The sequence below is a fragment of the Dasypus novemcinctus genome, chromosome 1 (genome assembly GCF_030445035.2).
Source record: "Dasypus novemcinctus isolate mDasNov1 chromosome 1, mDasNov1.1.hap2, whole genome shotgun sequence".
Taxonomy (NCBI): domain Eukaryota; kingdom Metazoa; phylum Chordata; class Mammalia; order Cingulata; family Dasypodidae; genus Dasypus; species Dasypus novemcinctus.
Genome location: NC_080673.1, coordinates 204,730,081 through 204,742,973, shown reverse-complemented (window position 1 = coordinate 204,742,973; position 12,893 = coordinate 204,730,081). Strand labels below are relative to the sequence as shown.

General features: G+C 64.6%; 1 protein-coding gene across 1 annotated transcript in view; it reads right to left on the bottom strand.

The window, feature by feature from the left end:
* HTRA3 (HtrA serine peptidase 3) overlaps positions 1-7,837 on the bottom strand; it is a 36,810-nt gene extending 28,973 nt beyond the window's left edge. Inside the window, exon 1 of the mRNA XM_058301305.2 lies at positions 7,382-7,837. Within this exon, the coding sequence (XP_058157288.1) occupies positions 7,382-7,766 (385 nt within the window). The 5' untranslated portion in view covers positions 7,767-7,837. The remainder of the gene's footprint in view (positions 1-7,381) is intronic.
* Positions 7,838-12,893: the final 5,056 nt, after the last annotated feature.

The following is a 12,893-nucleotide window of genomic DNA, read 5'->3' as shown; positions in this document are numbered from 1 at the left end:
CATCGAGGCCATCGAGGCCGGGGGTCAGGCAGCACCTCCTGGGAGTGGAGCAGGGGAGGTGTCGGGAACAGAGCAGCGGTGGGGCGAGCCGGCAGGGAGGAGGCCGGGGCCGCGGCTCCACTCGCGGCCTTCGGCAGGACTGGGCTTCCGGGGGCATGGAGGTGGGCTGTGGAACAGATGGGGAAACTGAGGCCTCCAGGACACGGTGTTCACAGAGATCCCAGGGCGGCCGGCTCCTCCTGGAGTGGTGCAGTATACGACCAGCTCAACTGTCCATGTGAGCCCTTGCGGCACGAGACGGGCAGAGCCAGGGCCCAGGCTGCTCCCCAAACTCCGAGGTCCGTGCACCTTCTATTGCGCCCTGAAGTCAACAGACCCCTCTGTCCCCCGGTGGACAGCTGAGAAAAGGCCCCGACCATGAGGTCCCATCTAAGCCACCGAGCTCGGTGCAGGCCAGGCAGCAGTTTGTGACAGGCTGTCAAAGACCCGGATGCCGGGTCCGCACGGCCTCTGCAGCCTCATCGCTGGCTTCGCTGCCCTCTGCACCTGACTCGGGGTCCTGATGCAGACTGGCTCCTCTGTGCCTTTGCACATGCCATTCCCTGGCGCCCTTCCCCTCCTCCTTCAAGGCAGGCAGCACCTCCTCTGGGCAGTCTGCCCTGACTGCAGGCTGGATGACCTCACTCCCTTCCAGGCCTGCGGCTCCTTGTACCCCCTTCCCAAGGCCGGTCCCACCGGACTGTCCCGTGGCCCGGAAGCCCGAGGCGGAGCATGGCCTGGCTCACGTCTGCGCGGCCCTCGGTGCTCGGCAGAGAGAGAAGGAGCGGACGAGCGAGGGAGTGAACGTCCCACAGAGGCGCGGGCCCAAGGGCCGCCTCGAGGCCCCCCGGCCCCCACTCAGGCCCACGCACCTGCCAGGGGCGGGCTCTGAGGCCCGGGAGCCGCCTGCTGGGTTGAGTTTGTTCCCAGGAGGGCTCCCGGGGTTTTCTTTTCTCTTGAAAGCTGGCGTGTCCCTGAATGAACCGGCTCCCTTGCCAAGGGCAGTGGACGCAGAGCCCGCCACGGCTCCCGGGGGGGGGCCACGGCCCCAGGGGGTGGTCCACGGCCCCAGAGGGTGGTCCACGGGGCCTGGGGATGGTCCACAGAGCCCAAGGTGGTCCACGGCCCCCAGGGATGGTCCATGGCCCCAGGGGGTGGTCCATGGCCCCAGGGGGTGGTCCACAGGCTCCAGGGGGGTGGTCCACGGAGCCCAGGGGTGGTCCACAGCCCCCAGGGGTGGTCCACGGCCCCAGGGGTGGTCCATGGCCCCAGGGGTGGTCCACGGAGCCTGAGATGGGGGCAAGGCTGCCTCCCCTCAGGGGGCCACGCACCAAAGCGGGGCGTCAGGGGGGCTCCGGCATCGAGGACTCGCTGTCACTCCCGCAGCAGTTCTGCAGAGCAGGAGCGGCTCACCGGTTTCCCAGGCCGGGAGACAAGCCCCAGTGGGGTCAGGGACCGCCTGCGGTGGCACGGCCAGCCCGTCGTCCCCGTGGCCCGCACGCTTGGCCCTCCACGCTGGTCCCCGGCCAGAGCGTCGGCCGCCCGGCCCCCGGGAGGGCACTGCCTCGGCCTGTCCTCGGCGCGGGGCCAGCCTGTCCCGTCTCACACCCGGCCGGGCGGGGGGCCAGGAGGAGGGCGAGGATCTGCCACCAGCTTGTGTGCGTTTCATCAAGAGCGGGGTGCTGCGGGCGGAAGGCGGGGCAAGCCCGAGTCCGACGACAGGTGACGGAGACGCGGAAACAAAGCGAGGGTCTCCGCACGTGGGCCGCCTCCAGCCGGGATGGAGCTCAGCTTCTGACCCGAGCTGCAGCCCCGGGGGGCCTAGGAGACGTCGCGCTGAGCAAAGCACCCCACGCACGGGGCCACGTCGTGGGACGCCGGGAGCGGGAGGCGCCGGGAGGCAAACCCAGCAGGAAGCCGACTCGCGGATCCCCGGGCTGGGGTCTCGGGGGAAATGGGGGGTGAGTGCTCACAGGTACGGGGTTTCTTTTGGGGTGATGAAAATAGTCTAAAACTTACGGCGGTGGTTGCACGACATCGTGAACAGATTCAACGCCACAGGTGTGTTCACTCTAAAAGGGTTCATTTCACGTTATGTGCATTTTCCCGCAATAAAAAAGAGGGGTGCTGGTCCCTCACCCAGACCTGGCCCGGCAGGGCTCAGAGCCGCCGCCCGCGGCCATCGCGCGCCCACCCTGAGAAGTGCCGCCGCCCCAGCTCCCGCGAGGCTCCGGCGGCCCGCTGAGGGGGGTTCTGGGCACAGGGCGCGCTGAGGACGCTCGTGGTGTCGCCGCGGGCCGTGGCCGAGCTGGAGCGTGGCCAGGGCCCACGCGTGTCCCGGCCACGTCCTCGTCGCCGTGGCTCTGCGCTGCTCCCCACTGCCCCTTCCGTGCTCTCAGCCCAGGCGTGGCGGCCGCGCCCTCCAGCTGCGCGGGCAGAGCCGCGCCCGCCACGCCGCGGGCACGCGCCGAGCCTGGAGCCCTCTCCGGTGAGAGGCAGCGACGACACGGCCCGCGGAGGGGGAAGGGGAGGCTGCGCGCCCGCAGCCCACGCCGCCGCCTGCCCCCCAGCGCCACGAGAGGCGGAGCCCGGGCCACGCAGCCCGCGCCTGGCCCCGCGCTTCACGCCCACACCCCGTCTAGTCTTCAGGGCCCCAGGGCCCCCGGGCGCCGAGCGGATCTGCTCTGCCTCGTTTCCCCAGAGCTCAGGCAGCCTGGCCGGCCTCCAGCATGCTTCACGACAGACAGACGGACCAGCGGGCCACACCCATGCGCGGGCTCCAGCTCACGCAGCAGGGTGTCGCCCTCCGAACACGCCCGGCAGCCGCCCCTGCTACGTGTCCCCCCCACGACCCGGGGTCTCCTCTGTGTCCAAAAGGTCCCATCATCCATCCGGGCTGCCCTCGCCCATCTACCCTGCCCTCCCGCCACCTGGTTGGCTCCCCCAGCCCGGGGCACCACAATCCCTGCAAGCTGGGCCCCTGGGCCCACTCTGCACCCCTCTATGCACCAGCCTTCAAGGGCACCTGCTGCCTGGAGGCCAGAGTCCCCCACGGCTTCCCAAGCTGGTGCCAGCCTCGGCTCTGCGTTTCTGCCTCCCTCCTCTGCACGGCTCTGTTTAGATGCCACCTCCTCCAGCAAGCCCTCCCTGATCTACACCTGATCTCGCCAAACAGATGGGGGATTGGACGGGGAGTCTGCCGGATGGTGGGTGACAGGCAGGGGGCGGACGACGCAGGGTCGGCGAGCTCGAGGTGTCTGTGCTGGCCCTGGTGGGGCGTGGAGGTGAACGGAAGGACAGGGGCCTGGGCAGGGAGACCCCGAGGTGCGGCCGCGGGAGTCCCAGCTGTGCCTCCGGGCCGTCAGGCCAAGCAGCGGAGGGTGAGGGGCTTCCGGGGCCGGGCCCTGGTGGAGACGGGCCAGCTGCACGGCGTCCCCTCTGGCGGGGCTCCCGGCTCGCAGCGGCCTTGGCGGGGGCGCCTGGCGGCCGGCCACCCTCGCAGGGCCAGCTGCCGCGGCTCAGCTCCACTGTCACGGGCGGAGGGGCGGGGGGGGGGGCTGGGGAGGCGTCATCGCGCCTGATTAGTCCCAAATGCTGAATTCCAGGGCAGGCACAGCCCGGGAAGCTGCTAAGAGGATTAGCAATCAAACGCCCACCGGCTGCTTAAACAAATAGAACCAGCGCCGCTGTCAAAAGGGGCTCTGCGGCTGCACGGAAAACGCTGGTTATTAGACGCCACGCTGTCAACTGCCCTGGGGCCCTAAATTCTGAGCTAATTGCGCACTCGGAGACCCCTTTGTCCGCAGTACAGGCGGCGGGGCTGGGGGGCTCAGGGGTCCCCCCCGCACAGACCCTCTGGACACGTCCCTTTTTAGTGACCTCTGTGTTGGGCATTTATCCTCGCCAGGTCAGAGCTCTGCCTGGAGAAGGAGATGGGAATCTGCTCCGAGGGTGTGAGCCTCTGTCACCGGAGGCATGCAAGGCGGGGCAGGGGGCTACGTGGGGCACACACGTCACCAGACGCTCCGTTTCTTTCCCATCACCTGCCGTTGCCTGGCGCTGGATCGGCCCAGCAGTGAGTACTCAGGGCAGGCCTGGGTGACTCCGATGAAGCCACGCGGTGCCCAGGGGCCTGGAGAGACCGTGGGTGAGGTCACAGCTAACGAAGGGAAGTGCCCAGGCTCAGTGGTCAGTGGAGGAGGCTATGGCGGGGGGGACATCTTGGCCAGTGGGATGGGGACATGGCCGTTGAGGGGAAGAGGATTTCAGCCATGGACCGAGCACGTGCAAAGGCCCTGAGGTTGGAGTGAGGCTGGAGCCCACTGGATGAGTGGACGGCACATGACGGTACCAGAGGGTGGGCGGGCCGGGGGGCCTCGTGGGTCAGGGAACATCGGGGAGGCTTTCGGAGGGTTCCTGCAGGGGCCGGCAGGCAGGCTTCTCCAGATCCTCCTGGCGAGCAGAGGAACGAGTCAGCGAAGGGCCAGCGGGGTGGAGAGGGCAGCAGCTGGGGGAAGCGGGGGACAAAGGTGACCAACACATGGGGAGGGCAGCCTCGTGGCTGAGCTGGGGAGGCTGGAGGAGGGGCCAGGGCGAGCCAGTGGCAGGTGAGCAGGTGAGAGGCCGAGTCCAGCTCAGGAGCGGGCGGGGCTGGGAGACAGGAGCAGACCTCCACACCTGGGGGCCCTGAAGGCGGGGCCTGGGCGGGCTCACCTGGGGTGGAAGTCTGGGGGGGAGGGGCAGAGGAGGTACAGGACCCCCCCTGGGGAGACACAGGGACTTCCACACGCAGCATCTGGAGCGGCGGCCCCTCACGAGCTGCTATTTGGGGACCTCCCCCAGCGGCTCTGGCCAGGCCCTCGGGAGAGAAGAGGGGTGGGCGCCGCCCAGGGTCCTTCGGCAAGCCTGGCCGGCCTCTAGCCTGGGGCGCCGCCCCTGCGGGAGGCGGGCTGGGGCTGAGAGTGCACAGGCAGCTCCTGCCCAGCGCCTGGGACCCTGCAGCCCCTTTCCGCGCCTCGACTGGCACCTCTGCGCGGGCAGGTCGAGATCGTAGGCTCGGGGGGCGAGGGCCCTGGCAGAGCTGCGCCCCAGCCACCACGTGCCCAGCAGCCCCTGAACTCGGCCCCGAGGAGGCGGGGCCAAGGCAGGCCAGGGGGCTGGGGACAAGGCTCAAGGTCACAGGAGCCCAGGAGCCTGGACCCGTCCCCCTCCTCTGGCCCCCGGGCCCCTCCCCGCCCCCCTCCACCTCCGGCCCAGCTCCCAGCCTCCCCCTGCACCTTGCGTTCTGGCAGGCGCGAGGGTCCTGTCCAGCCAGGCTGGCCACCGCCTCTGCGTCCCTCCCTGCACCCAGCAGGCCGTGCCGTGCTCCGCTGGGGGCTCCAGCACGTCTTCACGGGCAAGCGCCCCTCCTGGGAAGCCCCCCTGGCCCTGCCTTGGTGATCACTGACCCTGGGGCCTGACATAAGGAAGCACCTTAGGGTGGCCCATGAGTGCTGGGAACCGGCTGGTCGAGCCTCGGCTGGTTTGTCCGCAGTGGCACTGGTCGCTGGGGGCTGTCGAGTCCCCAACTTACAGGCGCGGACACTGCGGCCGACGCCGTGACCTAAGGCAGCACCGCCAGACCTGGGGTCCCTGCCAGCCTGGGGCCCGGAGGCTGCCAGCCACTTCCTGGCTTCCCTGAGCCACCCTGCCCCTGGCGGGGCCTCCGGTCTGGCCCCTCTTGCCACGGGCCCGGGTCTCCGCCTGCGCCCCACAGCCTGTGAGCGTCTCCAGCCTCCCGGGTGGGTCCCCAGAGCACAGAGAGGACGCCTCATTAGCGAGGGGTGCACAGGTCCCCTCGCCCACCTCCACCTTCCCTGTCCATGCCCAGCCCACCACGTGGGGAGGCGGGGCTGCCGGAGGGGCGCCCCCCAACTCAACCAGGCAGGGGAAGGGATGACTCGCATTGGGGCATCAGTCGCCCCGCCCTGCTCCAGCCGCCGAGGCCCCGCCCTCTCCTCTAGCCTGAGTGCGTCTGACCACGCCCCCTTGGTGCCCCTCGAGGGCCCGCCAGCCAATCCGCGGTGCTCCCCAGACTGGGCTCCCTGGAACCCCCATGCATGTTCTGCCAGAAAACAACCCTCTACTGAAATTCTCCTGGGAAGGCCTGGGTTTGATGGTTTTTTGTTTGTTTTTCTCAGGACCTCGGAGCTACGCCAGCGCCACGTGACTCCTCACTAGGGGGACGGGGCGCCCGGCTCCCCACCTCATTCCCCAGATGCGGCACAACTGGGGAAGTCCTGACTTACGGGGTCAAGTCCAAGCTCTTTGGCGTGACGAGCCCAGCCACTTGCCATCCGTCCCTGCTGACCCGCCCAGGCTGGGTGCCCGCCCTCCCGCAGCCCCCCACACGCCCCCCGCTCTGAGCTGACCCTGCAGAGCTCTCGCCACGCACGGCCGGGCCACCTCGCGTCCGCTCACACCTCCCTCTTCCTGGAGAGCCTTTCCCCAACCCGCATGCTCCACGCTTCAGCGTAAACGCGCCGCCCCCCCCCAAGGCTTCCAAGGCCCCGGGGCTCCCCCATTGTGTCCTCAGAGCCCCACAGAGACGGTCCCTCGGGATTTGCCTCAGCTCCGTGAGCCCGGGGCCCGGCCAGCATGGGGCTTTGGGGGGGCCCTGTGGAACAGCCAGCAGAACTACCTTCCACAGGGTCCCCAAACAGGGAGAGGGGCAGCAGGCTTTTCCAGCATTCCCCTCCATCCCCAGGAGTAGCCCAGAGCCAACGCCGGGGCAGGGAGGCTGGTCCAGGGTTCTGAGGGACTGAGAAATCCCCATGCCCCAAGAGCCCCGCTCCACGGAGCGCCAAGCCCTCGGGGACCCCACTTGCTCACTGTTCCCGAACAGCCCGCTGGAGATGTGCCTTCCAGGTGCATTAAGAAAGGAAGGTAGGAAAGCCAGGGTGTCCCCCCAGGGAAGGACCGCTGGAGGTTCACCGCCAGGAGCGGCTGCTTGGGACCCGTCGAGCTGGAGCAGGGACATGGGGACCCGGGAAATGGCACAAAAGACAGGCGAGGCCAGAAGCTGGAGATGCAGAGCTAGACACGACCCCAGGGGGGTCAGGAGAGCCCTGGTTTCACCTTTGACCCTGACAGATCCTATGACCTTGGGGCAGCAGTGTGTGCTTCTAAGCGTCAGTTTCCCCACCTGGAAGATCAGAGGGCTGGCTGGAGGACTTCGAAAGTACCTTTCAGTTGTGCCCAGGACCTGCAGGCTCCTTACCCTCTCTGGCCACAGCTTCCCGGGTGCAGCCACCCCCGCACCCCGGTGGCCGGCGCGGGCCCCCGGCGCAGCCCCAGCGCTTACCCGACGGGCAGGCGCCCTTCTGCAGCTGGCGCACGGGCGTCCCGAAGAGCTGCAGCGCGCGGCGGCTGGCGGCCTGCAGCGCGCACACGTTGGCGTAGGTGTGCCCGTCGGTGCCGCACACGGCGTGCGCCCCTCGGCAGCGGCACGCTCCGCGCACGCACTCCAGGCTGTCCCCGCACGGCGAGTCGAGCGGGCGGCCGCAGGGCTCGCCCTCGCTGGCGGCGCACAGCAGGCAGCAGTTGCAGGGGTCGGGCACGTAGCCGCCGGGGCAGCGGGGGCTCGGGCACCGGGACACGTCGCAGCGCGCCGGGCACGACGGCGCCGGGGGCTCGCGGGCCAGCGCCAGCGCGGCCAGCGCGGCCAGGAGCAGCGCCCGCGCCTGCATGGCGCCCGGCGGGGCTGCGGGCGGCAGTGCGGGGGACCGGCCCGGGCCGCCGGGCGCCTGCGCACGGGCCGGGGAGGGGGCCGCCTGGGCCGGGCGCGCGGGGGCTCAGGCGGGCGCGGCGCGGGCCGGGCGCGGGGGCATCCCCGGCGCGGAGACGGGCAGGGGCGCGCGCTCCCTCCGGGCGACGGGCTGCGGGCGGCGGCCGGGCCGGCTTTAAGGCGCCCGGTGGGCCCGCCCTCCTGGAAGGGGTGGCCCGGGCGCTCCGCCGGCCCCGCCCCGGCCCGATCGCCCCCGCCCGCCGCCTTCCGGGCCTGGGCCCACCCGGTGGCCGTCTGGTCTGGGAAGCCCTGGCGATGGAGACGCAGGGAAGGCGAGGGGTCAGGGGGCCGCTTTGGCCCCCGGGACTCTGCGCCGCCTCCTGGGTCCTCAACCCCCGTCCCCACCCCCGCGGCACTGAGCGGCCCAGACCCTCACCCGCCTCCTCGCCCCCACCTCCCCCCAATCCCTGAGCCCAGCTCAGGCCCCCGCCCAATCCGTGTCCCCAGCACCTGCAGAGCCCAAAAGACTGGCTCTGGCCCTCGGCTAGAAGAGTAGGTGTCCCTGGTTTTGAGCACACCCTCGGCCCCTGCCTCGAGGGGACCCCCCACCTGCCCCCGGCCCCCACCTCCAGTGAGGACAGACCTTGAGGAAGTGCTCCTCTGGGCCCCGGCTCCACCAGCCCCCTTCCTTCAGGCTTGCTGGACGTGCTCTGGGGGGCCCTGCAGCTGCCGTGGGGCCTCCAGGCCTGGGGAGACCCTGATGGAGAAATCCTGTAGGCACTTCGTGCCTGGCACATAGTCAGCCCGCAGGGCCTGGAAGCTGTTTGGATTCTCATTTTATTCTGCAAATATACCCTAGTACAATGCAGTACAATATAACATAACACAACATTAATAATAATATAAGTAGTATAGCGCAGTACAGTGTAACAACACAACATAACGTTAACAACAGTATAGCTAGTACAGTGCGGTACAGTATAACATAACACGACACAACATTAATAATAATATAACCTAGTATAGTATAGTGTGGTGCAGTGTAACAACACAACACGCTATAACAACATTAATAATAATATAACTTAGTATAGTGTAGTGCTGTACTGTAATAATGTAATGTCAACAAAACACAACAACATTAATAATAATATCACCTAGTAAGCATAGTGCAGTATTACATAACATAATACAACACAACATTAATAGTTAATAATGTAATCTAGTGTAGTATATGCGGTATAGTGTAACAACACAACGCAGCACAACATAACATTAATGATTGGTAATATCACCTAGTGTACTATAGTACCGCACAGTGTAACAACACAACACAATGTAACAACATTAATAATATCACCTAGTAAAGTGTAGTACTGTAAAATGTAACAACATAACAACATTAATGATTAATAATAGAACCTGGTACAATCTAGTGGAGTACAGTGTAATAACGCAACACAACACAGTGTAGCAACACAGCACAACGTACCATTAATAATTAAGAACCGCCTAGTGTAGTAAGTGCAGCACAGAGTGACACAACGCAACACGAGTAAGGAAGTGGCCCTGAAGGGCCACCCGTCCCTGCCGGGCCCTGAGGGGCTCCCTGTCGGGCGATGGTGAGGGGGCCTGGGAGCCCGAGGAGCTCTTCGAGGGGCTCTGGACTTGGATACGCAGTGGGGGTGGGGGCGTACACCGCGGGGCGCAGAGGCAAGTCGAGAGCTCAGCGAGCCCGAGCAGGGCGAGAGCCCGGAGTGGGCCTTCACCCCTTTTGTGCCATGAGCCCCTCGTGCCCGCCAGGGGAAGGCTGCGCCCCAGCCCAGAACGACGCTGCTAAAGCCTCAGGTCACCTGCCCAGGACTGCAAAGTCGCGGCGGGGAACGACTGCACGAACACGCGTGAAAACACATGCAACCCTGGAGGAAGAAAGTGTGGCACGCACTTACAGGGGAGTGCTGTCGGCTGTGAGAAGACGTGAAATCGGGACACACAGGAGTCACCCGAGGGTTCAGGCTTGCCAGGTGAGGGTGGCATGGGTGCAACTTGGGACATTATGTCGTGGGAAATAAGGCACCCACAGAAGGCATGGTCTCCCCAGCATGAACTAGCTAGGGTGAGGAACCTCGCGGAGGTCAGCTCTAGAGTACAGCTTGCTAGGAGGTGGACTGTGGTTGAGAATGCAGCTAAGGCTGAACGTGGGTAAGGTTTTTAATAGGTTTATTTTTAATAGGGTTTATTTTAACAGGGTGTATTTGTAATGGGGTTTACTGTAAAAGTGTGGGAATGGATAGAGCTGATGGTAACACGTTACAGTGAGTACAGCCCTGCTGATTTAGAACCGTGATTGGGGCTGAAAGGGGGAGTCTAGGGAAGGAAATGTCATTGAAGGACAGCTAGAGAATAGTTTAGGGGATGTATAACAATGATTTCGGTGGTGGATGAAGAGTGTGGTTCATAGTATAAATATCAGAAGGTTCTTTACAATGTGTTAGGAATAGGGTGATACACCGGAAAATTACAACTAATGTAACAGATGGGGGATAGTTAGCAGTAATATCGTAATACTCATGCAACAGTGGCAAAAAAGATAGATCAATTCTAAAGGAGAACAATGGAGGGGTATAAGAGAGCATTTTTCCTTTTGAAGTGCTCGAAGTGTTATAAAATTGACTGAGGCGGTGACAGCATAACTCTGCGATGTAAATGAGGGCCGCAGCGCGTGCGCTTTGACTGGATGGTACAAAGCATGCGGCTGCGTCCCGGGGGAGATGCAGCGGTGGAAGATGGGCTGTGGCTACAAGGACAGACGTGAGACTGTCCTCTCGTCACCTCTAACGATTGTGTAATACAGATGCAGGGTGTGAATAATCGGGTGGGTTAGAGGGAAAATCACCAACTCTTAAGATATGAGCTATAGTTAGAAATATTTTGACGCCACTCTCTCCTAGCCTGTAACCCATGTTTCACAACAAGGCAAGGTGGGGTGCTGCGTGGGCGTCCTGGGCCATGACATGCACGTTTGTTTTGTAAGTTCACAACTTTTTCATGTTTCTTTTACACTTTTTCAGTTAAAGTTAATAGATCACAAAGAACATTACATTAAAAAACATAAAAAACATAAGAGGTTCCCGTATAACCCACTCCCCACCCCCCATCATTTTTGTAAATTGTATTTTTTTAAAGATATATGCATCACCAAAACAATGTTACATTAAAAAATACGCACTTGTCTATGTGTCTTCGTGCATGAATGGTGTACTTCAATAAAATTTTATTAAAAATAGATCTCAAGCAGCGAGTCTGTGATGGAAAGAGCCGGACTTCTCGGTAGCCCTCTAAGCAGCAGGACCGGCGGGGGGGCTGGTGGCTGCCGCGGTCTCCAGTCCTCCCGCGCGGGGGCTGCTTGGCGGCATTCCACGCGGCGAGGGGCCCCTGCGCCCTCTCTCCGTGACGGAGCCAAGCTGCCGCCCGGTGCTGGAGCGAGAGGCTTTCGGAGGAGACGCTGGCGAAAACACGGATGTGGTTTGCGTTCACCCCAGTTTCCAGGACAGAGGGGTATGGGGAGGTGGGGAGAGTGAGGGTCCCAGCGCCGACACCCTGGAAGGCCTGGGGTGCCTGGGGTCACGCGGGGAGCGGACCGCTGGGCAGGTGGGACCGCAGACGTGGCTCAGGCGCAGGACGATGGGAGGGTGGGGGGGACCCGGGTGTGAGCCGGGGGGGCAGCAGAGGCGCTGAGAGCTGAGCTGAGCACACAGGAGGCGGGGGTTCGGATGGCGGGGGGGGGGGGTGGCGCTCTCTTACCGCAGGCCCCGGGGCAAAGGGCAACAGGACGTGCGGCTTTCCCTCTGCTTTGAAGATGCGGAGGGATTTCAGGCCATTCCTTGGAATAACCCAGAATGTTCCTGGGGTGGGGTGGGGGCCCCAGGGCTGGCCCCTGGGGCAGGCAGAGGTGGAGGCCCCCAGCCCCGGGCAGGCCTCCTGATTGGCTTCTCCTGGGGGGGTGGGCGCCAGCCTGAGCAGCGGAGGGCAGTGGCCTGTGGGAGGCACTGTGGCACAGCGGCCCTTGGGGATGCCCACTCCTGGAGGGCAAGTTTGTCCATCCCTGGCTTGTCCAGGGGACGGAGAATCGGAGACCTGGGAGGGCCCCACAGCCTGTATCTTCTAAAGCTTTCATTCACAGGGAGGTCCCGGGGCTGGCAGGTGCCACCCACCAGAACTGGCACAGCCCTCGACACTTTGTCAGCGATGACACCTGCTGCTTCTCGGGCGCCGAGGCAGCTCAGAGGCTTCGCGTGTTCCTGACGGCCCTAGAGGGGACGCAGGCCGAGGGAGGCAGGTCAGGGCACCGGCCTCTGGGGCGCAGAGCCAGTGGAGCTCACCGTCCAGTCCATGCGCGTCCCTCCAAACCGTGCCGCCCCAGGGCGCCTGGCTGACCTTCACGATCCCCTGCCCAAGGAGATGGCTATTCCCTCATTCAGGTGGGGAAACTGAGGCCCAGAGTGAGAGGACAGCTGTGGTTGCGGTCTCTTCTCCTGCTGCCCGAGGCCAGCGCTGGCCTCTTAAGAGGGAAGCTGCCCCCGGGTGTCGGGAGTGAGGAGCAGCGCCCCCTGCTGGCCCCGCTCGGTAGAGCCTCGGGCTCGGCCCAGCCAGGACCCCCGGCCTCCAGGGCTGCCGCCCAGCCCTTCCCCGGGCTTCTGAGCCTCCCAGACCCCTGCCTTGAGGACTGGTCTCCCCCAAATGGCGCTTTAAGGACGGTGGAGCCTGTTCTCCAGACCTGCCGGGGTAGTGAGGTGCACGGCAGGGTCTGAGGGTAAGGTAGGGGCCCGGCCTCCAGGAGCTGCCCCGGCCCTCTGCTCACCTGGCACCCCGCCAGCCCCTTGCCCGTCAGCTCAGTCATTTGTCAGCAGACGCCGGAGGGTGGCCTTCTTATGCACACACGCATTCACTTATATTGCCTTTCCCTCGGTCCCCCGACTCTGTAAGGCTCTTTACAAACAAGAACAAGATGAAAATGGAAGAAGAATTCGAATAAAGCAAAGAGTGGTAGGACAATAACAGGAAGTCAAAGCTGAGATTAATGCACCAG